This window comes from Pogoniulus pusillus, chromosome 23 (assembly GCF_015220805.1).
Source record: "Pogoniulus pusillus isolate bPogPus1 chromosome 23, bPogPus1.pri, whole genome shotgun sequence".
NCBI lineage: Eukaryota > Metazoa > Chordata > Aves > Piciformes > Lybiidae > Pogoniulus > Pogoniulus pusillus.
This window is the reverse complement of record NC_087286.1, coordinates 10,399,954-10,423,491: the sequence shown is the minus strand read 5'-3', so window position 1 is coordinate 10,423,491 and position 23,538 is coordinate 10,399,954. Positions and strand designations below refer to the sequence as shown.

Here is a 23,538-nt window from a genome sequence, read left to right as displayed (position 1 = left end):
TGCAGCCAAGAGGTTAGGGAGCAAGGTTAGTAGGAGCAGGGTTAATGAGATGTGACCAGGTCTAAGGCAAAAGCAAGAGTGAGAAACAAAATGGAGAAAAAGTCTTTCTTCTTCCCAGAGTTCTCAGCGTGACTGTGAGAGAAGTAGACACAATTGTTTTTCATTTCACTGCCCATTATCTAGTTCTGTTACCAAAACATTCTAGCTTGCTTCAAACTAGCACATCAGTGTAGAGAAGAGAAGGCTGAGGGGAGACCTCATTGCTCTTTACAGCTACCTGAAAGGAGGTTGGAGTGAGGCTGGGGTTGGTCTCTTCTCCCAGGTGAGCAGAGACAGGAGGAGAGGAACTGGGCTGGAGTTGTGCCAGGGAGGGTTAGGTTGGAGATGAAGAAGAATTTCTTCACTGCAAGAGTGGTGAGGGGTGCTCAAGGCCAGGTTGGATGAGGCCTCGAGCAACCTGTTCTAGTGGGAGATGTCCCTGCCTCTGAGGGGGGGGGTGGGGTTGGAACTGGATGAGCTTTGAGGTCACTTCCAACCTAAACTGTTCTATGATTGATTCTATGATTATGTGGCCCTGGGAGGTACTCAGCTCAAGGGGCATGCTGGTCACAGCCTATTGTGATCCACGTGAGCTCAAAGGGTCTTTCTTAGGATCATTATGTATAGAATCTGAGATCGCAGAGGGGGTTGGGTTGGGAGGGACCCTATCATCCAATTCCACCCCCTTGCTATGGGCAGACACCTTGTACTAGAGCAGCTTGCTCAAGGCCCCATCCAACCTGGCTTTCAACACTTCCAGGCTTGCAGCCTCCACAGCTTCCCTGGGCAACCTGTTCCAGTGTCTTGTGGGGAAGATTTTCTTCCTCATGTCTCATCCAAACCCAGCTTCTTCCACTTTGGTCCCAGAACTTTATGTGTGTGCTTTTACTTACACTTTCTTTCCTGTTTTTTTAAGGAGAAGCAGAACTCATAGCTGCTGATTCTTCATCTTTGTCCTGCCTCCCTTGGTTCTTCTCATGTGGGAATGGACAATGTGTTCCACCTGATAAGCTCTGTGATTTTACTCCTGACTGCTCCAACAGCCAGGATGAAGCCAAGTGCTGTAAGTGACAATTTAAAGGCTGTTAGGTTCCTCTGACTGTTTGCTTTTCCTATCTGCCAGGCTTTCACCACCTCATAAATGCTGTAATTTAATTAAAAGGCTCTAGAGAAATAGTTAATTTTTATTATATTCTCATTTTTTTCTCCTCTTATATTTTCTGTAGCAACTACTTCCCTTTTAGCATTAAAACCAGGAGAAAGGTCTCTGATTATTTGCTTTCTATTTTTTTTAATTGTTATATTTGATTATTTTAAATGGTGTTTAAAATACAGTATTTTACATCTCTTCAGATGCAGAAGCTGAAGTGTAGTTTTTTACACTGAATAAAATCTGAACCTGTAAGGTGTTGGAAGCTGGTTCAGGAATTCATCATAGAATCAACCAGGTTGGAAGAGACCTCCAAGGTTGTCCATCCCAACCTATCACCCAGCCCTGCCCAACCAACCAGACCATGGCACCAAGTGCCTCATCCAGGCTTTTTTTTTTTTTAACACCTCCAGGGACAGCCACTCCATCACCTCCCTGGGCAGCCCATTCCTATGCCAATCATTCTCTCTGTGAAGAACTTCCTCCTAACATCCAGCCTAGACCTCCCCTGGCACAACTTGAGACTGTGTCCCCTTGTTCTGTTGCTGGCTGCCTGGAAGAAGAGCCCAACCCCACCTGGCTACAACCTCCCTTCAGGTAGTTGCAGACAGCAATGAGGTCTGCCCTGAGCCTCCTCTTCTGCAGGCTGCACACCCCCAGCTCCCTCAGGCTCTCCTCACAGGGCTGTGTTCCAGGCCCCTCACCAGCTGTGTCGCCCTCTTGTGGACACCTTCCAGTACCTCAACATCTCTCCTGAACTGAGTGGCCCAGAACTGGACACAGGACTCAAGGTGTGGCCTGACCAGTGCTGAGTGCAGGGGAAGAATAACCTCCCTTTTCCCATGGGCCACACTGTTCCTGACCCAGGCCAGGATGCCATTGGCTCTCTTGGCCACCTGGGCACACTGCTGCCTCATCTTCAGCCACTCCCTACCAGCACCCCCAGGTTCCTCTCTGTCTGGCTGCTCTCCAGCCACTCTGTCCCCAGCCTGTAGCACTTCTTCAGGTTGTTGTGGGCAAAGTGCAGAACCCTGCACTTGGCATTGTTAAATCTTATCACATTGGCCTCTGCCCACCCATCCAGCCTGTCATGGTTCCTCTGCAGGGCTCTCCTACCCTCCAACAGATCCACACTTGCTCCTAGCTTGGTGTCATTTGCCAGCTTACTGATGCTGGACTCAATCCTCTGGTCCAGATCATCAGTAAAGATATTGAACAGGACTGGGCCCAGCACTGATCCCTGGAGAACACCATGAGTGACTTTTGCCCAGAAAGACCACCAGAACCTGGACAGCAGCAAGAGAAGTGTGGGCAGCAGGTCAGGGAAGTGATCTTCCCCCTCTACTCCGCACTGGTGAGACCTCACCTGAAGTGCTGCCTCCAGTTCTGGAGCCCCTGGTACAAGAGGGATATGGATGTGCTGGAAGGTGTCCAGAGAAGGGCCACGAGGATCAGAGGGCTGGAGCTGCTCTACTGTGAGGAGAGACTGAGAGATTTGGGGCTGTTCAGACTGGAGAGGAGAAAGTGCCAAGGTGACCTTACTGTGATCTCTCAGTATCTGAAGGGGGCTACAAGAAAGCTGGGGAGGGACGTTTTAGGCTGTCAGGTAGTGATAGGACTGGAGGGAATGGAACAGAGCTAGAAATGGGGAGATTCAGATTGGATGTTAGGAAGAAGTTCTTCAGCATGAGGGTGCTGAGACCCTGGCAGGGGTTGCCCCAGGGAGGTGGTGGATGCCTCATCCCTGGAGGTGTTTAAGGCCAGGCTGGATGAGGTTCTAGACAGCCTGGTCTAGTGTGAGGTGTCCCTGTCCATGGCAGGGGGGATGGAACTGGATGATCTTTGTGGTCCCTTCCAACTCTGACTGATTCTATGATTCTCTTCTATGACTGGTAACTAAATCATCTGTGCTTAGGCATGGTTGCAAATGTCATTTAGGCTGTGTCAACATTTTCCATTTGGATGTACTGTGACTTCTGCCTGAGTTTTCTCTCATGGAAGCTAATATGGGGGAAAGTAGAGGGAGTGGATGTATCTCAGAGTCCCTCTCCATTGTACAATCAGAACACAGCTTAGAAATGTTCCAGGGCCTGTAATACATAGCTTCAAAGCCTTTTTGATTCATTCACTCACCTGCTCTGCAGGAGAAAACTTGGTGATCCTTTCCATCTTTGAAAATGAGGCTCTTGCTTTTGCATTGCTCTATCAAGCAGGCTAGAACAGTCATGGTGCATTTGCAAAGGGAATTGCCAGGAGCAGCATTTAATACAGCCTTTTTATTACAAAACAGAGTGTGATGGTTTCTGGCAATGCCACAAATAACAGCAATTTTGGAGACAAGATCCTTAAAGTCTTTTCTGACTACGCTGTGCTATGCATCACAAAGCAGACAACTCCCTCCCAGGTGCTAACACAATCCGAACCCCAGGCTCATACTTTCTAGTTTTTATTAGGAAATTTGAGAGGGCTTGCTCAGGAAAAAAAATCAGTTTGACTTCCAGCAGATAAAGGAAATAATTGCAGCTTCCAGTTCTATTATCCAGTCATTCTTGGCTACAGCATGGCTGCACAGGTTTTTACTCGTTTAGAAAGATACACAGCCAAAATATACAGAGCTTGAAGTCAAGGAACTGCATTATCTTTAATTGGGTAACTCTTTGATTAGCAATGAATGGAAATCTTAACATGAGGAAGAACTTCTTGACTGTAAGGCTCACAGAGCACTGGCACAGGCTGCCCAGAGGGGTTGTGGAATCTCCTTCTCTGAAGACTTTCCAGCCCTGTCTGGATGTGTTCCTGTGTGACCTGTACTAGATTCCATGGTCCTGCTCTGGCAGGGAGGTTGGACTGGAGATTCCCATTGCCCCTTGTCCTATGTCAGGGCACAAGTGAGCAGAAGCTGTCCCTGTCCCTTCCCTCCTGGCCCTCAGATATTTATAGACATTGATTGGATCCTCTCTTCATCTTCTCTCCAGAGTCACTAGCCCCAAGGCTCTCAGCCTTTCCTTCTTGGGCAAGTGTAGGTTAAATGTCAAGGCAGAGTAAGGATGACCTAAAAAGGCTCAAGAAAAACTATCAATCATGTGAAGAAAAGACAGCCTGGCAGAGTCTATTGTGAAGTGAAAGGGAGCACATAAGGAACTAAGGAACAGGAGAAAGGCAGAAAATAGAATACTAGGAGAGAAGGCAGATTAGTTTGTGTGGCAGAAAGTACAAAGGTGCCCATGCACCAGGATTTCTGTCTGGATAATGTGTCTGAAACGAGGTGCCAGTCAGAGAGGCTGTGGGACAATTAGCTAATTCAAGTGTTATCAACCATCAAGGGCCAAGTGTGTTGCACCCTGACTCTACCAGCTTGCTCTGTTTCTGTATCATCCCTAGATGCTAAATAGGTGGCTTGAGACTTAGCTGAAAGTCTTGAAGGTTTTGTTGGTTTTTATCTCAATGTATTCACTCATGCTGAAGTTAAAATGTATGGTCTGATGCATCCTTTCTTTAGTGTTTTGTCTCTGACCCAAGTTAAAGATGCAAAGAGTCTGGGCTCAGACTTACCTTCTCTATCTGAGTCTTTTTGTGTACCCATCTGTGTCTGAGCTTTGCCATATCCTTTGTTGCTGCTCTCCTGGGAATATGGCAGAGCCTCCTCTCGAGGGCAAAAAGCAAATAAGCAGCAGCTCTCTGTATTCCCTCCATGTTAACTTCTGGCAGTGGGTTTTCAGGCATTTCCACCATGCCAAGGCTCTTGAATCTCTGCAAATATGTTTTGTCTTCAGCTTAATCTACAAAAAAAACCACCTAAAAAACACTGTCCAAAAAAAATCTCTTTTTTTCCTGCTTATTTTTACTTTAGGTCACGTTTGATCAATATCACTTTATCTGACCCACAAACAGCCTGTGTATTGTGAGCTTGTATTGTCTTTGATCTTTTCAATGCTTGTTTGCTTTTCCACATTTCTGGAATGATTTGTTTTGAAGTAGAATTAAGAGCTGTGGATTCTCTATGTGCTTTCCTTTAAAAGCCACAAAATCTACCTGTTTAGGAGCCTGGAGCAACAATAAGAGGAACTTGCCCAGTTAGTATTTTGTGCCATTCTTTCTCACACATGATATAAGTTCAGGTGACAGTTCCTGAAGGGAAAGAAATTAATCAAAACTGCTCCCATGTCTGCCATAAATGAGCATTTATGTAACCCTCTTCTCCAAGAGACTTCATTTGGTTCTGAGATGTACATTTCTTCATGGGTTCATGAAAGGCAGGTCCTGCCTGGCCAACCTGATCATAGAATCATAGAATAAGCCAGGTCAGAAGAGATTTTCAACCTCATCCAGTCCAACCTATCAGCCAACCCTATCCAGTCAACTAGACCATGGCACTAAGTGCCTCATCCAGTCTTTTCTTGAACACCTCCAGGGATGGTGACTCCACCACCTCCCTGGACAGCCTGTCCCAACCTCTCACCATTCTTGCAGTGAAGAAATTCTTCCTCATCTCCAGCCTAACCCTCCCTTGACACAACTCCAACCCAGTTCCTCTACTCCTATCTCTGCTTACTTGGGAGAAGAGACCACCCCTAGCCTCACTCCAACCTTCTTCCAGGCAGCTATGGAGAGCAATGAGGTCTCCCCTCAGCCTTCTCTTTGCCACACTGACCATCTCCAGCTCCCTCAGGTACTCCTTGTATGGTGCCCTCCAAACACCTCAGTAGCCTCAGTGCTCTTCTCTGGACACCCTCCAGCCCCTCAATATCCAGCTCCTTGGGGGTGTGCAAGAAGCTGTAGATGTGGTGCTTTAGGACATGGTTTAGTGGTCATAATAGTTGGGTTATGGTTGGACTTGATGCTGTTAAAGATCTTTACCAACCTTAATGATTCTGTGATTTTCTGCACCATAATGTTATGGCCACTGGAAGTTGTGACAAGATGCTACAGAATAATGTTCAGACAGAAAGTCCTGTCTGAATATTTGTTTCATTTATTCTATCTGCATAATTATTAAATGGTTGCTTTTTAAACCCCCTTGAAATAATTCCTGTGATGTTCTCCCTGAAAAGCCTGTGAGGAAAACCTGCTGTATCCCCAGCTGAACCTCCTGCCTGTCAGTTTCTCTTCATTCATACATGACACTTCCATTTATTTTGGATTACACACACTTTCTAAGGCATCACTGCTCTTTTAAGAGGAGGATGGAAGAATGCAGCCTGAATATGTTTTACATATTATTAGCATCACAGTTCCCCACTAATGCCTGATATTTAATTTAAGTCCTGCTCTAGCCAGAGGGAGAGGTTTGTCATCACTGACGTACTTGCTGAGATTCAGGAAACAAGGGATTTGAATCTGGCTCCAACATCAGTTCCCTAGCAGAGCTCATGGAAGCTTTACTGCTGCTTCGTGTGCCCTATGTTCTGTAACATGGGGGCTATGATGTCTGTTTGCAGTGCCTCCTTGCTGGATTTGAGTGCTCTGGCTGCAGTGCCCATAGAGGGAAATACTTGATCTACTGAATATATTGCATGTAGGAATGGCTTGGCGGGTCCTGTGGGGCTGCTGTTTTACCTAACCCTCATAATATAAACACTCCAACTTGCACCCTGCCTCCCCAAGCCCCTTTCCTAGGCTTCTTTCTAGAATCTTCACAGAATCACAGAATCTCAGGGGCTGGAAGGGACCTTGAAAGCTTATCCAGTCCAACCCCCCTGACAGAGCAGGATCACCTAGGGAAGATCACACAGGAACACATCCAGGCAGGTCTTGAATATCTCCAGAGAGGGAGACCCCACAATCCCCCTGGCCAGCCTGTTCCAGTGTTCTGTCACCCTGACAGGGAAAAAATTCCTCCTCGTGTTTCCATGGAACTTCCTATGCCTCAGCTTCCACCATTGCCACTTGTCCTGTCATTTAGCATCACCCAGCAGAGCCTGGCTCCAGCCTCCTGGCACTCGCCTTCACATATTTATCAACATGACTGAGGTCACCTCTCAGTCACATCCTCTCCAAGCAGCACAGCCCCAGCTCCCTCAGGCTCTCCTCATAACAGAGATGTTCCATTCCCTTCAGCATCTTTGTGGCTCTGCACTGGACTCTCACAAGTAGTTTGCTGAGGTCCTTCTTGACCTGAGTGACCCAGAATTGGACACAATATTCCAGATGTGTCCTCACCATGGCAGAGTAGAGGGGCAGGAGAACCTCCCTCAACCGACGCACCACAGCCCTTCTAATAGACCTCAGAATGGCACTGGCCATCTTGGCCACCAGAGCACATTGCTGGCTCATGGTCACCCTCCCATCCACTGGGACGCCCAGGACCATTTCCCCTTCACTGCTTTCCAACAGGTCAGTTCCCTGCTCCCTGGGGTTGTTCTTTCCCAGGTGCAAGAAAGATACCTCAGTGACACATTAGGAAAAAAATGGTTTTATACTGCAAAGATTGTTTAGGAATCACAGAATTACAGAAACATTTTGGTTGGAACAGACCCCCAGGATTACCAAGTCCAACCCATATCCCTATTCTACAAAATTCACTCTTGAACCACGTCCTCCAGTACCACATCCAAACCACTTGTAAACACCTCCAGGGTTGGTGACTCCATCACCTCCATGGACAGCTGATTCCATTGCCCAACCACTCTCACTGGGAAAAAAATGTTTCCTAATGCCCTGTCTGGCCCTGCCCTGCTGCAACTTGAGGCCATCCCTCTTGTTCTATTGCTAATTAGCTTTGAGAAGAGACCAGCACCAACTTCTCCACAATGTAGTATCTTGCACAGAGATCAAATCCAGTATCTCTTCCTTCCTTTCAGCTGCTGTGTGTGATTTTGAGAGAGACAGCTGTGGCTGGACTGAAACTGCAAGTGGAGATGGATTTGACTGGGTGAGAAGCTCCAGCAGTGCTCTTGCAGCTGATTTTCAAATGCAGGCTCCTCCACAGGATCACACCTCCAATAAAACTGAAGGTAAGGAACGCCAGGCTTAGAGAGTGAGGAGCAGTGTACAGGCACCTGCCCTTTGGGCAGATTCTAACTGCAAGCCATGGGTGTTTCAAACTCCCTTAGTGACACTTCAGTTCTTCAGCCTGAAAGGTTGTTCTCTGTTTTCTTTTACTAGGCCATTTTATGTTCATTCTGAAAACCAGCAGCAGCATTTCACAGGTAGCTCAGCTACGAAGTCCAAAGTTCAGGCAAAGTGGATCAAACTGCACATTGTCCTTTTGGTATGGAAGAATTTAATTTCAAACTCATTGCTTATCTGGGGCTGATAACTGGGGTTAAAGTTTGCAGCTGAGACACCTTCCTCTGCAGTATTTGTTTCCTTTTATTCTTCAGCTGTGCAGACTTGTTTGTGATCAACACACAGATCTGAGCTGGAGCAATTGATGGCCAGGACTGAAAAATGCCCTGGCTTTCTTGGCAGCCTTTGGGCAAAATTACAGCAAAGGATTGTGTCTGCCAGTAGAGGTTGGGGACTGACCTGTTGGAGAGAAGCACAGAAGAGGGGGACTTGGGGGGTCTTGGTGGATAGAAGGATACTCATGAGACAGAAATGTGCCCTTGTGGCTAAGAAGGCCAAGGGCATCCTGGGGTGCATTAGAATGGCTGCAGTGAGTAGGTCAAGAGAGGTTCTCCTCCCCCTCTACTCTGCCCTGCTGAGGCCACATCTGGAATATTGACTCCAGTTCTGGGCTGTTCAGTTCAAGAATGACCTCAGGGAAGTGCTTGAGAGTCCAGCCCAGAGTCCCCAAGCTGCGGCAGGCAGTAGAACATCTCCTGTGAGGCCAGGCTGAGGGTGCTGGGGCTGGGAGCTTGGAGCAGAGGAGCCTCAGGACTGCCCTCATTACTGTGCTGAAGATGTTCAGGGCAGTGTTGGGAGGATGCAGCCAGGCTCTGCTCAGGGGTGGCCAAGGGCAGCACAAGGGGCACTGGGGGCAAGCTGGGGCAGAGGAGGTTCCATGAGAAGAGAAGAATTTTTTTTTTCCTTGTGAGGGTAGTGGAGTCCTGGAGCAGGCTGCCCAGAGGGATTGTGGAGTCTTCTTCTCTGGAGCCATTCAAAACCTGCCTTGATGTGTTCCTGTGTGATCTACTCTAGGTAACCCTGCTCTGGCAGAGGGATTGGATTGGATGATCTTTTGAGGTCCCTTCCAAGCCCTAACATTCTGTCATTCTGTGACACACGCAGCCAAACACCACAGTTATTTTGCAACCACTTCTATTTTGATTAAGTCAATTTAACAATGTGGAAGTCTGCTGAAGAATCCCAAAGCACCCAAAAGTCGAGTCACCTATAGTATCCAAAATCAGATTGGGTCACCTCTAAGTGAAAGTTCTAGAGCAGGAATTGGATCTTTGCCTCCAATCCTTTCATTATGTGCGTAGAAGAAACCGCAACAGTTATTGTCTTATTTCAGCCTTTGTGCATCTTGTCAAAGATGGACAGAATAAGTAGTCTATGATAATTAACTTACTAAGGTCAAAACTGTTGCTAAAGTTGACATTTTTGCTCAACACCAGGAGGGTAGTGGAACACTGGTAGAGGCAGCTCAGGGAGGTGGTTGAGGCCCCATCCCTGGAGATATTCCAGGTGAGGCTGGACAGGGCTGTGGGCAACCTGATCTAGTGGAGGATATTCCTGTTGACTACAGAGGGGATTGAACTAGTGACCTTTTGGAGTCCTTTCCAACCCAGACCATTCTATGATTCTTCAGGTTTGATGACATGTGCTGCTTCTCCTATAATGTTCAGTTCTTGAAGTAAGCCCTAGGCTGATACAGAGCACTCTTACCCTGCAGAGAGTGGCTTGAATTAGAGGCAAGCTGGAAATGGACACTGGTGTGCCCGTAACTCCCAGAGCTCTGGCAGCCAAGATGCCAGCCTGTACGTGATGTGTTGCCTCCTCACTGTCGGCACTCTGAGCTGTTCTTGTCCTTTCAGGTATTACAATTACGGGCAGTCAGTCGGGGCAGCAGAGCTGCAGCTGCTCGTGGATGGGCTGAAGCAGCCTACTGCCCTTTGGAGGACATACTACAGCGAGGGAGATCAGTGGCTGAAGGCAGTGGTCCAGCTCGGACGCTTGCCACAGGCTTTCCAGCTCTCCCTGGAGAAGATCAGCCTGGGTGTGTACAACGGCGTCTCGGCAGTCGACGACATCCGCTTTGACGACTGTGCTCTTCCAGCTCCAGCAGCAGCCTGTGAAGGCCCCACTCGATTCTGGTGCAGGGACACCAAAGCTTGTATTGACAGTTTGCTGGTCTGTGACCTCGTGGATGACTGTGGGGATGGATCGGATGAAGGCAGCTGCAGTAAGTATTGTCTGCTGTTGCTCACTTCACATCAGATGAAAAGGAGACCTGCCCGGTGCATCCTCTGATCTGCTTGATTTCACACAGGAATCTCACAGAATGCATCACTTTGAAAGAGACCTTCAGGGATGATCCTTCTAGGTTGTGAAGTGCTGGTTTTCTTTTTTCAGATTCACAGATTGCACTGGGTTAGCAGAGACTCTCAAAGGTCATCTTGTTTGAGCCCCCTTCTGTGAGCAGGGACACCTCCAACTAGATCACATTGCTTAGAGCCTCATCAGGTTTTACCTTGAATGTCTCCAGGAATGAGGCCTCAATAACATCCTTAAGCAACCTGTTCCCATTTCATTCTGTTAGAAAAAAATTGGTCACAGAATTGTCCTTGAGGGATCCCAAGGATCATCCAGTTCCAAACCTCTTGCCATGGGCAGGGACACCTCACACTAGATCAGGATGCTCAGCCACATCCAGCTTGGCCTTAAAGATGTCCAGGAATGAGGTTTCCACCACCTCCCTGGGCAACCTGTGCCAATGTCTCAGCACCCTCCTGAGGAAGAATTCTTCCTAGCATCCAATCTGAATCTCCCCACTCCTTCTTTGCTCCATTCCCCTCACTCCTATCACTACCTGACACCCTAAAAAGTCCCTTCCCATCTTTCTTGTAGCTCCCTCCAGATACTGTAAGGCCACAATAAGGTCTCCTTGGAGCCTTCTCTTCTCCAAATTGAACAGCCCCAACTCTCTCAGCCTGTCCTCACAGCAGAGCAGCTCCAGCCCTCTGATCATCCTCATGGTCCTCTCTGGACACATTCCAGCACCTCCAAATCTTTCTGTCAGAGGGGCTCCAGAACTGGACACAGTGCTTCAGCAGGGGGTCTCAGCAGAGTGGAGCAGAGAGGCAGAATCCCCTCCCTGGCCCTTCTGCCCACACTTCTCTTGCTACAGCCCAGGCTCTGGTTGGCTCTCTGAGCTGCAAGTGCACAATGATGGCTCATGTTGAGCTTCTCATCCACCAGCATCCCCAAAGCCTTTTCATCAGGGCTGCTCTCAAGCCAGGCACTGCCCAGCACCTATACTGGTGCTTGGGATTGCCCCGGCCCAGCTGCAGGACCTTGCACTTGGTCTTGTTGAACTTGATGAGGTTGGCTTGGGCACACCTCTGCAGCCCATCCAAGTCCCTCCAGCTGTCAGCCACACCACACAGGTTGGTGGTGTTGACAAACTTGCTGAGGGTGCCTCAATGCCACTGTCCAAGGCACTGATGGAGATGTTGAACAAGACTGGTGCCAGTGCTCATCCTCAAGGGACTCCACTTGTCACTTCCTCCACTTGGACACAGGCCCATTGACAGCCATGCTTTGGGTGTGGCTCTTAAGGCAGTTCTTTATCCACCAAGTTGCCCATCCATCAAACCTGTATTTTACCAGCTTGGTCTAACCAATGCCTTTTGCCTTGGTGCCAATTACTGAAGTGCAGTTGTATTGTAAAGGCTTTGATGAAGCTATCTGCTACTGTTACTGAAGACAACAAAGACTCATTTGCAGGACCCCTAACAGCATGCAAAACCATATTAAGCCATACATCTGAGACTGCATCCTGTGGTTTATTTCATTCAATTAACCTCAGCTTTCACTCCACTCAGTTACATTTCAAGGGCTTTGCACACCTTCATTATAAAAACACAGAAATCCAATCCTATGAACAATGAAATGGTTTTGTCATTTCTGCTTATTCAATAGATTCATCATGTGCAGTTTGCCAGATACATATTGAAAGAGGAGGTAATTCAGTAAGGATTTCTCTTTAGTTTTTTGGCCCAGACAAGTGTATATTTAGTCTGCAGAGGAGAATTTTTGCCAGAGGAAGATAAGCATTTTTTGCTCTGTATTTGAATGACATTTTTTTTTTCAAGGAGGAAAAGACTTAATAGCAGCCTCCCAGTACCTGAAAGGGGATATGAGAAGGCTTGAGAGGGGCTGTTTGCGAAGGCCTGCAGGGATGTGACAAGAGCAATGCTTTCAAATTAGAGCAGAGCAATCTGAGATTGGATGTGAGGAACAAGTTCTGCACCAGGAGGGTGCTGGAACACTGCAACAGGTTGCCCAGGGAGGTGGTTGAGGCCCCATCCCTGGAAATACTCCAGGTGAGGCTGGACAGTGCTGTGGGCAACCTGATCTAGTGGAGGATGTTCTTGCTGAGTGCAGGGGGCATTGGACTGGATGACCCTTGGAGGTCCCTTCCAACCCAAACCATTCTAGCATTCTGTGATTAAAGCACAGCCACCTTCACCTGACAGCACCTTCTGCTTCCATTTCAGACCCTGACCTCCAGTGTGATTTTGAAAATGGGCTGTGCAACTGGGAGCAGGATGGCGAGGCTGACCTGGACTGGATCAGAATACAGGGTCCAACCCCCACAGTTAATACAGGCCCCTTAAAGGATCACACAACAGGCACAGCCTCAGGACACTATGTCTACATGGAGTCTTCTCAGCCATACCAGTTCCAGGATCAGGCAGTTTTGCTCAGTCCTCTCTTCAACCCTTCTGACAACAGAAGCTGCATTTTCCGCTTCCATTACCACATGTTTGGAAAGCAAGTTTACAAACTCTCAGTCTTCCAGAGATCTGTGAGCAACACCAAAGGACAGCTGCTGTGGCAAAAGTTTGGGAATCAGGGAAACAGATGGATCAGACAGACACTCTCCATCAGCAGCTCTTACCCATTTCAGGTATGATCCTCCTACGTTGTGAGGTGCTTGGATTTTTTTTTCCAGGTTCTGCACAGCACATTGGGTTGGAAGGGACTCTCAAAGGTCTTCTTGTCCACCCCCTGCAGGCAGCAGGGACACCTCCAGCTAGAGCAAGCTGCGCAGAGCTGCAGCAAGTTTGAACTTGAATGTCTCCAGGGATGGGACCTCAATCACGTCCCTGGGCACCCTCTTCCAGTGTCTCACTACCCTCATTGTGCAGAACTTCCTCTTGATGTCCAACCTATCTCTGCCCTGCCCCAGTTCCAAACGGTTGCCTTTTGTCCAATCTCCACAGGCCCTCCTGAGCAGTCCCTCCCCAACCTGCCTGAAGGTCCCCTTCAGATATTGAAATACAGCTCTAAGGTCTCCCTGGAACCTTCTCTTCAGACTGAACAGGCCCAGTTCTTCTAGCCTGTCCCCATAGCAGGGGTGCTCCAGCTCCCTGCTCCACCTTTACTGCCCTCCTCTGGACCCTCTCCATCAGGTCCCTGTCCTTTGTGTATTGAGAGCTCCAGAGCTGGACACAGCCCTGCAGGTGAGGTCTCAGCAGAGCAGAGGGGCAGGATCCCCCCATCCATCTCTGTCCACGCTGCTTTGGATGCAGCCCAGGCTGACATTGGCCTTTTGGCCTGCATTGCTGGACCATTGCTGGCTCCTGTCCAGCTTCTCACCCACCAGCACCCCCAGGCAGCTTCTTTGCTGCATTCTAGAACACCACAAATATATAAATGACTGTGCAATCCCAAGGCTCTTTGTACCTGTCAGATCAAATTTACTCTGAAATAGACATGTAGGAGGTTCCCTGAAGAAATAGCTCTGAAACATTTAGTTACTTTTTTTTCTCCTAAACCTCTTGATTTTAATGTTTTGAGCAGGAACATATGGTACAGGAACTAGATGCTAGGGTTATTTTTACAGCACATGGGGAAACAAACATGTCTGAATCTGCTGCCCAGCAGCTTGGCAAGAATTTGATTCATTCTGGAGAAAAGGACTGTTAAAATTAACATCCACTTCTCTGCCTCGCTTTCCCAGTGTTACATATTGCTCTCATTATGTAATACCAGGAAAAAAAAACCATCTATTCAAACTATTTGGGTGCAATCCTGAGTCAAATGTGAAGACCAAGTACATAAATAAATCACTGTACCAAATAAATAATTATTCATTTGGTATTGACATTTATTTAATTAAAAAAAATCAATACCAAATGAACAAATAAACATCAATACAGAATGAATGATTAAATACATATCAATACTGAATGAATGAATATAGATACCAAAGGAATGAATATCACTACCAAATACTGGCCCCATCCTCCTGGCACCCACCTCTTCAGTATTTACAAGCAGTGATAGGATGCTCCCTCAGTCTTCTCTAGGCTAAAAAGCCAAAGTCCTTCAGCCTTTCTTCATAAGAGTGATGCTAAAGTTCCCCAATCCTCTTTCTAGCAAAGAAAGGACCAGCATGAAGTTCAAAAATCACATTTTCTTTACGGAACATAACTATTTAACATCCATCAGAGTACAACACAATCCTGCAGCAGCAAGTTCCCTATGGGCCAGCAATGTGCCCTTGTGGCCAAGAGGGCCAACGGCATCTTGCAAAGCCTCACAAAAAGTATGGCCAGCAGCTCTAGGGAGGTTCTTCTGCCCCTCTACTCTGCCCTGATGAGACCACACATGCAATAGTGTGCCAAATTTGGGGCTCCCCAATTCAAGAGTGATGGGAAACTACTGGAGAGAATCCAACAGATGCTATGAGGATGATGAAGGGACTGGAATATCTATCTGATGAGAAGAGGCTGAGAGCCCTGGGGCTGGTTAGTGTGGAGAAGGCTGAGAGGGGATCTGATCAATGCCTATCAATCTCTGAGGGGTGGGTGTCAAGATGAAGGTGCCAATCTCTGTGTGGTTGTCCAGTGATAGGACAGGGAACAATGGGTACAAGCTGGGACCCAGGAAGTTCCACCTAAACATGAGGAGAAATTACTTGAAGGCTGACCTAAGGTCTCTGGAGCCTTCCCCTCTGCAGACTGAACAACCACAACTGTCTCAGCCTGTCTTCATACCAGGGCTGTTCCAGCTCTCTGATCTTTGTGACCTCCTCTGAACTCTCTCTAACAGTTCCTCGTCCTTCTTGTGTCAGTGGCTCCAACGCCAGACACAGGACTCCAGGTGGGGTCTTACAAGAGCAGAGTGGAGAGGTAGAATCACCTCCCATAATGTCCCTGCTCACTGCAGGGGGGTTCAACCTCTAAAGTTCCAACTCAAAGCATTCTATGAAAGCCTAACCTCTCCCTTCCCTAGGAACTAAGCAGAACTGAGGCTCCTGTGTGTGCAGCATTGGCAGAAATAGAAAAATGTTGTTCTTTAAGAGGTTCCAGAAGACATTTCTAACCTATTTAATTATTTTTCTGACAGTGGGATTTGTCTAAGGGTCTCTAATTGATTCACAGGAAGGTTATTACAAGTGGTCATGATTAATATTTTTCCAAGAAGTGCCAGAGGAGCTAATGATAATATGCCACTTATGCTAATGTCTTGCCATCATTTTATACCACAGTGGCATTTTAGTGGCTTTACACAATTGTGGAGCCAACCATTCTGCTACAATTCTCTGTCATTAACTTAGCCACCAGTGGAAGCTGATCATGATTAGCCTCTTTCACTAAGTGTCACTAAATAAGAGTGTTTCCTCTAGAAGAGATTTAACTCCATGTAAAGTGTGAAACATGGTAAATGAGTCCTCCATCAATTGATGTGAAATGCTGATGAGAACTAAAACTCTACTGCACACTGAAAAATCCTTCTTGTTTCCCTAGATCTTGGTGAAAGGTACTGTAGGAGATGGTTTCACTGGAGACATTGGACTTGATGACCTTTCTTTTCTAGGCTGCACTCTTTACCGAGGTAAGGACAGAGTTAAAGAGACTATCTCCTAGCTGAGCCTTTGCTGTCACTTGCAAATACTGCTGCTGAAAAAGCTAAAACCATGTCAGACTTGACTTGTGCCTGACAAGAAAATTCAGACTTTCCACAGCCCCCCTGATCCAGGCAGCAAAAAATAATTTGTACTGCTCATGTAAGGTTCAAAAGAGACCCTCGGTAAGGTGTGTGCAGCTTCCAGACTTTGAGATCTTGATCCCTAGAAGGAAACAAAAAGTGGCCTATACATAAACAAGCTGATCTTTCAGCCAGCTCAGGTACAACCATCTGCCTCCCCTGCTGCTGGAGAGAGGCCAACAGAGGATGTGAGGGTGATGAAGGGACTGGAGCATCTCTCCTATGAGGAAAGGCTGAGAAGAGGAGGCTGAGAGGGGGCCTTATCAATGTCTACAAATATCTGAAGGGTGGGTGTCAGGAGGATGGATCCACGCTCTTTTCAGTGACACCTAGTCATAGGAAGAGGGTTATGGACATAAACTGGAACAGAGAAAGTTCCAGCTCAGCATGAGGAGAAACTTACTTGGTGTGAAGGTGCTGGAGCCCTGAAGCAGGCTGCCCAGAGAGCTTGTGGAGTCTCCTGCTTTGGAGACTTTCCAACCTGCCTAGCTGTGTTCCTATGTGAACCACCCTAGGTGATCCTGCTCTGGCAGGGGGTTGGACTGGATGACCTCTGGAGGCCCCTTCTGTGATTCCTTTCCAATACATCCTAATGCCTTTCCCGTGCCCAGCGCTCCAGCAGCAGCTCAGATGATGGAGCAACCTGTCCTCAACAGCCATTGCTGCCTAGGGTAGCACAGTGTTTGCAGAACTGTAAGATATCATATACCAAAATTCATGTCCTTCCAGACACTAGATTCCAGACTTGTCCTATCATCCCAGAAGGGACTTCAGGAGGACTGGTGTTGGCTGCATCAGCCCTTACAGTGTCCCAGATGGTGTGGCAGTTATGTATGGTGTGATAAGGCTGTAGAGCAGCAAGCAATTTAAAGCAGTGTCTGAAGATTAGTACCCTAGCACTAACTCTGAAACAGCCTACTGCAGATGCATTTTACTCTGCAACTCCAAATATTTATTGAAGATGTAATTAGGTCTACTAGGAGCATCCAAAGGATGTCTGCTGTATTTCTTCTGCAGCTAATTGCTTCACATTTTACCTGCTTTCTGTAGTGTACAACATTGATTCTGTCACAGAAATGTTCAGGTTGGAAAAGCCCCTCAGGATCACCAACTCCAACCACTGACTCTACGAGGTGCAACTTAAACCACATCCCCAGAATTCCAAAGTTCCTAGCTAAGAAAACAGCAGCTTGTTTGGTGTAGGAAGATGAAACAAGTATTTCAGTGTAGTGGTGGCCAGAGCTGAAGAGGAAACAGGTTTTTTGTTCTCTACATTTTGAAAGCACTTCAAATACTGAGAGTTCTGCCTCTGTTTTACTTCCTCCACACTATAAGAGAATCCCAGCAACTACAGACTCTGAGAATCATCTGCAAAATGGCCAATAGATAATCCATTATTAATGCAAATGGGATCAGGGGAAACAAGTGAGGGTCCCATGCCTCTGCACCCCAGAAGGACCTAGAAGGAACACTGGAATAGGCTCCCCAGGGGGGTTGTGGAGTCTCCCTCTCAGGAGATACTAAAACCCTCCTGGATACATTCCTGTGATCTGCTCTGCATGATCCTGGGGTTGGACTGGATGATCTTTTAAGGTGCCTTTCAAACCTTAACATTCTGTGATCCTGTAAATTTGCTCTTGCTCAACTTCAAATAACCAAATACTGACCTGGGAGAGATGAACTTGACAGGTTGGTGGCAAAGTCACACAAGTAATAATCAAGATGTCCAGACTTGAGCTCACTGCTTTGATGCATCCTTTGGATACCCTAACCAAAGACTGTTCAGTGATGCTTGCTCTGGACAAAAAGGTGTTTCATAAATTATAGAAAATGAATTATTTCAATTAGTGTTTCAGGAGCAGAATCTTGAATTTAAAAGTTCCTGACCCATAAGGTTCTTGCTATTATTAAGAGTCGTAGATAAGGTTTATTATATCTTGAAATTATTGCTTGAAAAGGTTCCCTCCCCTAAGTCTTTTATTTGAGTCTCAGGATATTATTGGAATATAATTTATTAGGCTGGAGAATAATTCATTTGATGCCCTCTATGTGCTTCCTGCCTTATGAAACAGAAATGGTTCTGGCTCCTGGTGAATTTATTATCACTCTCAGTGCTTCAGCCCTCAGGGGGGGGAAAAAAAGAATTCTTCGTGTCCCAGACATATTTGATCTAAAAAGTCTTCATGTGTCCTTCTTAATGAGCTCAGGTGTATTGCTCAGGTACATGGTGCACAGGAATTTCATTAAAGATTACATTCAAAGAAGGAGGTATAGAAGGAATTTTTTTTTTCCTGGACAATAATAGCAAAGGTTCTTAAGACCTCAGAGCAAGTTTGAAGAAACTAAAGAAGGAGGAAAACCAAAGACAATTGATTTGAAAGGTTGGAGCACTTCACATTACCAAACCAGAAAGGCTCAGTCCCATCTCTCAACATTTCACTGGTTTCATTTTGAAAGGAGACTTGCCAACCATCTCTACAGTGGCCCCAGGAACATCTGCTCCTGCCACACTCCCCACCAACAACTGCACAGAGCAGGAGTTTGTCTGCAGAGCCTCTGGCCGTTGCATCCCGGTGATCCAGAAGTGTGACTTTAGACCTGACTGCCCTGACCGCTCTGATGAATCAGCTTGTGGTGAGTGTGCTAAGCCTTGTACTTTGCTGCCTTATGAGTTTGTGGCTGTTAAGGGTGTGGCTTAAGCTACTCTGAGTTTGGTGCTAGCACCTAGATCATAGTTCTGATGTAATTTCCCTTAGAAAACCCACACAGTTTTGCACTTAATGTGGGAATCTGAGATGTTGTATGCTTTCTGCCTTCTAAGGAGTTCTTTCAGGCTTTACATTCCAGTTAAACTTACTGCTGAAACGGGAGGAGAAGGAATCCAATGATTCTAAGTCAGAAGGCAGTGACAATGATTCTAGCTTGCCTTAAAGCACAGCACTTGAAAATATGACTGTACCCATGCTGATTGATGAGAGGCATAGACATCTGGAGACAGTGACTTCATCAGCCTTTGCAAGCCAAACTCTTCTCACTGAGGAGATCCAAACTGCCCTCATCACACATTGTGAGGAGAACTCAATCTCCTCTCTCTGGGCTGAGACCTCAATGAGCAACACTAACATTAGGTTCCCTTTGATTTGGAGTATCTCTGGAAAAAATGAAACTGATATGAAGATGCTCAGAGGGCTGGAACAGCTCTGCTATGAGGACAGGCTATGAGAATTGGAGATCTGCTGGCTTTGAGGACACCTTGAAGTGGCCTTCCAGTATCTGAAAGGGGCTACAGGAGGGCTGTGGAGGGACTATTGACAAGGTCTTGTAATGACAGGATGAGGAGGGATGGGTTTAAACTGGCAGAGGGGAGCTTGAAACTGCATGTCAGGAAGAAGTTCTTTGCAGTGAGGGTGGTGAGACACTGGCACAAATTGCCCAAAGAGGTGTTCAAGGCCAGGTTGGATGAGGCCTTGAGCAACCTGTCCTCGTGGGAGGTGTCCCTGCCTACAGTGGGGAGTTGGAACTGGATGAGCTTTGAGGTCCCTTCCAACCTAAACCATTCTATGATTCTATAACTGGGTAATTTCCTCTAGTGTGGGAAACAAACAAGCAAACAAACTGTTGAAGTTCTTCCCTGAAGAATAAATAAATGCAGAGCTCTCCCCTTCAGAAGTTTACATTGTTTTACTAAACATCCTCTTCTTCTTCTGAGAGAGAGAAATACTGTGGAGGACCTGATATATTTGCTGTGCCTGGAGTCTCCCATCACTGCAGCAGCGCTGGCAATTTATCCCTCAGGTGGCATGGCTGGGATAGCAGGGAAATACGTCCTGACTGAGAGCAGAAATGGGTTCTCAGGAAGGTATTATCTTTCTCAGTGGCATTTGGAACATGATGTTTAGAAAACACGTTGGGAAAAGGGAATAAACACTTAATATATGCCACTCATCATCCCTGGGAAACATCACAAATCTTTCTCTGGATAACTCCTGCTAGCACACCAGCTGTGGTTTGCTTCCTTGCTGCAGCTATACATGCTATAAATCAAAACTCCCTTCCTCTTTGGTCCACCAGTTTTAGCCTCTGAGGAAAAAAAAAAAACAAACTCAAAGCATCAGGAACATTCTCCTGAGGCACTCAGGGGTTCCTGTTGCTGTAGAAGGTACCACAGCTATACAAGCATTTGAGCTTCATGAGTTAGGAATAAATTCACAGAACCTCAGCATTAAGCTGGTTGGAAAAAGCCTCTGAGATCATTGAGTCCAGTCAAACAGCTAACATCTTCTAATTAGCTAAATTGGGGCACCAAGTGCCTCACCCAGCCTCCTTTTAAACTCCTCTAGGGACAGGGACTCCACTACCTCCCCGGGCAGCCCATTCCAATGCCAATCACTCTTGCTGTGAAGAACGTCCTCCTAACGTCCAGCCTGAACGTGCTCTATCACAGCTTGAGGCTGTGTCCTCTTGTTCTGTTGCTGGCTGCCTGGCAGAAGAGACCAACCCCCCTGGCTATAGCCTCCCTTCAGGTAGTTGTAGACAGCAATGAGGTCTGCCCTGAGCCTCCTCTTCTCCAGGCTGCACACCCCCAGCTCCCTCAGCCCCTCCTCACAGCCCAGCTGGTCCAGGCCTTTCAAGAGAACCATTCAGTATTTGACCCCAATACCAAAGAGCTGCATTATTGTCTGGCTTTCAGGTGTGGTAGGGAGTGCTTGAAATGCTGATTTGTTTGTTAAGAGTTTTGGTCATGGATTTTTGTACACAAAGTGCAATGAGTTGCTATTGTCAGCAGTCTACAGGACTGCAGAAGGAATTACCCAGGAGCTGGCTGAATCATAACTGGAGGATTTCATGTTCATGTCTACATCACACAACAAACTGTGGGCTGAAAACTGTTCAGAACACCCAAAGGCTCTCTCGAGGTGCAAGGAATTGGCATATTCCCCAAATTAGAATTTGCCTAATAGAAGAAAACAATTAATTGATATTTTCTCTGTAGAGGAAAAAAATTGCATGTCAATGCTGTGTAAATATTCCTGGATGCTACGCAGTGAATCCTTTTTGTTGCTACGTTGTTTATTCTAATCTCACAGTTCTGAGACCCACACCAAGAAAGGCTCTGAGGTGTTGGAAAGGGTCCAGAGAAGGGCAGCAGAGCTGGTGAAGGGTCTGGAGAACAGGTCTGAGGAGGAGCAGCTGAGGGAGCTGGAGGTGTTTAGTCTGGAGGAGGTGGAGGGGAGACCTCATTGCTCTCTACAACTCCTGAAAGCAGGTTGGAGTCAGATGAGGGTTGGCCTCTTACTGCTAATAACAAGTGAGATGAGAAAACGAGGTGGCCTCAAGTTGCCTCAGGGCAGGTTAGGGTTGGATATTAGAAGAAAATTCTCAACCACCTGAAGAGCCTCCCTAGGGAGCTAGATGAATCCCTGTCCCTAGAGATGTTGAAAAGAGATGGAGCTGTGGTGCTGAGGGATACGGTTCAGCCCCAGCCTTGGTAGTATTAGAGAATGGTTTGCTTGGATGATCCTAAAGGGTTTTTTTTCAACTGAAGTGATTCCCATGATTCTGTGACATCAGTTTCTAATTTCTGATCTTTCTGTAAACATGAAGTGTTCACTCTTCTACAGCTATGGAAGTCTGCAACTTTGAAGACAAAACCCTGTGTGGATTGTACCAACCTGCCTTGGAACAGACATCAGTGCCTGAATCCATCCGTACCCTGAACACCTTCAAGTGGGAGCTTGGAAGAGGGGCAGATCTCTACCCAGGGCAGATAAAGCACCGTCCCTTGACTGATCATACTCTGTGAGTACAGGTTTCCCACTGCTTGGATCCTGGCCTGTATCAGGAATAGTGTGGCCAGCCAGACAAGGGGTGTCCTTCTGCCCCTGTACTCAGCACTGGTTAGGCCACACCTTGAGGTGTCCAGTTCTGGGCCCCTCAATTTAAGAAAGATGTTGAGGTACTGAACGTAGAGCAATGGAATTGCCAGACACCTTTCCCCTCCCTTTAATTTCCTTTGAAACTACATTGTAATCATGGCACCAGAATTTGTATTTTGTAGAGGTAACCCCCAAAGCATCTTAAACATGTTTGTAATGTGTGTGCTGATTGTTGAAGTACTGATGGATGCTGACAAGACACTATCTGCAGTATTTCAGCCCAAAAGATTTTAAAAGAATATAAAACCTCTTGAGATGAAGCACCTCCCTGAAGGAAAAAAGCAAGCCTGGGGCCTGGGATGAGCTTCAGCAAAGCCAAATGGCAGCTTCTGCACTTGGGCTACATCAACCCCAAGCAGTGCTACAGCCTTGGGGTAGTGTGGCTGGAAACTGCCTGCAGAAAGGCACCTGGGGGTTGTAATGGACAAGTAGCTGAACATGAGCCAGCAGTGTGCCCAGGTGACCAAGAAAGCCAAAGACATCCTGTCTGGGATCAGAAATGCTGTGTCCAGCAGCAGCAGGGAGGGGATTGTCCCCTTCCACACTGCTCTGGTGAGGCCACAGCTCAGTGAGGCCACAACTCAGTTTTGGGCACTGCAATACAAGAGAGCTGTGGAGGTGCTGGAGCCAGTGCAGAGGAGGGCAAGGAAGCTGTGAAGGGCCTGGAGAGTAAATCTTGTGAGGAGAGAGAGAAGGAGCTGGGGCTGGTTAGTGTGAAAGAGAGGAGGCTGAGGGGAGACCTCATGGCTGTGTGCAGCTACCTGAAGGGACATTGTGGAGAGATTGGTGCTGGTCTCTTCTTACAGGTGATTAGTGACAGAACAAAAGGGAATGGCCTCAAGCTGCAGCAGGGCAGAGTTAGACTGGACATTAGGAAACATTTTTTCCCAGCAAGAGTGGTCAGGCACTGGAATGAGCTGCCCAGGGAAGTGTTGGAGTCAGGTTTAGGGGGAACCTTGTAAAGTAGGTGGGACTTGGTGATCCCAAAGATCTTTTCCAACCTGAATGTTTCTGTTATTCTGTGGTTCATTGCAGTACACCACAGAAATGCTCAATGCACCAATTCTGTGTTTGTCATTTCATGTGGATGGGAGTCTGAAGAGTCCAATGTTTGTCATTACCATAGATCTACACTGGACTTGGTGTCTCATTCTTTTTAGGTTGTGCTCTTCTTCAAGCAGCAGTTGCTTGGAGACACTGAAATGAATGACAATTCTCTTTAATGAAGCTTTCAGACATGGAGAGTAAAAATGACACCTGAGAGTGCTATAGTTAGTTACACTGATGTAGTGGTGGAGGAGC

General features: G+C 47.0%; 1 protein-coding gene across 1 annotated transcript in view; it reads left to right on the top strand.

The window, feature by feature from the left end:
* MALRD1 (MAM and LDL receptor class A domain containing 1) overlaps positions 1-23,538 on the top strand; it is a 209,708-nt gene that overhangs the window by 53,151 nt on the left and 133,019 nt on the right. The window contains exons 14-21 of the mRNA XM_064162534.1: positions 956-1,102; positions 7,990-8,142; positions 8,294-8,399; positions 10,114-10,481; positions 12,799-13,211; positions 16,060-16,147; positions 18,758-18,934; positions 21,922-22,099. Of these exons, the coding sequence (XP_064018604.1) occupies positions 956-1,102; positions 7,990-8,142; positions 8,294-8,399; positions 10,114-10,481; positions 12,799-13,211; positions 16,060-16,147; positions 18,758-18,934; positions 21,922-22,099 (1,630 nt within the window). The remainder of the gene's footprint in view (positions 1-955; positions 1,103-7,989; positions 8,143-8,293; positions 8,400-10,113; positions 10,482-12,798; positions 13,212-16,059; positions 16,148-18,757; positions 18,935-21,921; positions 22,100-23,538) is intronic.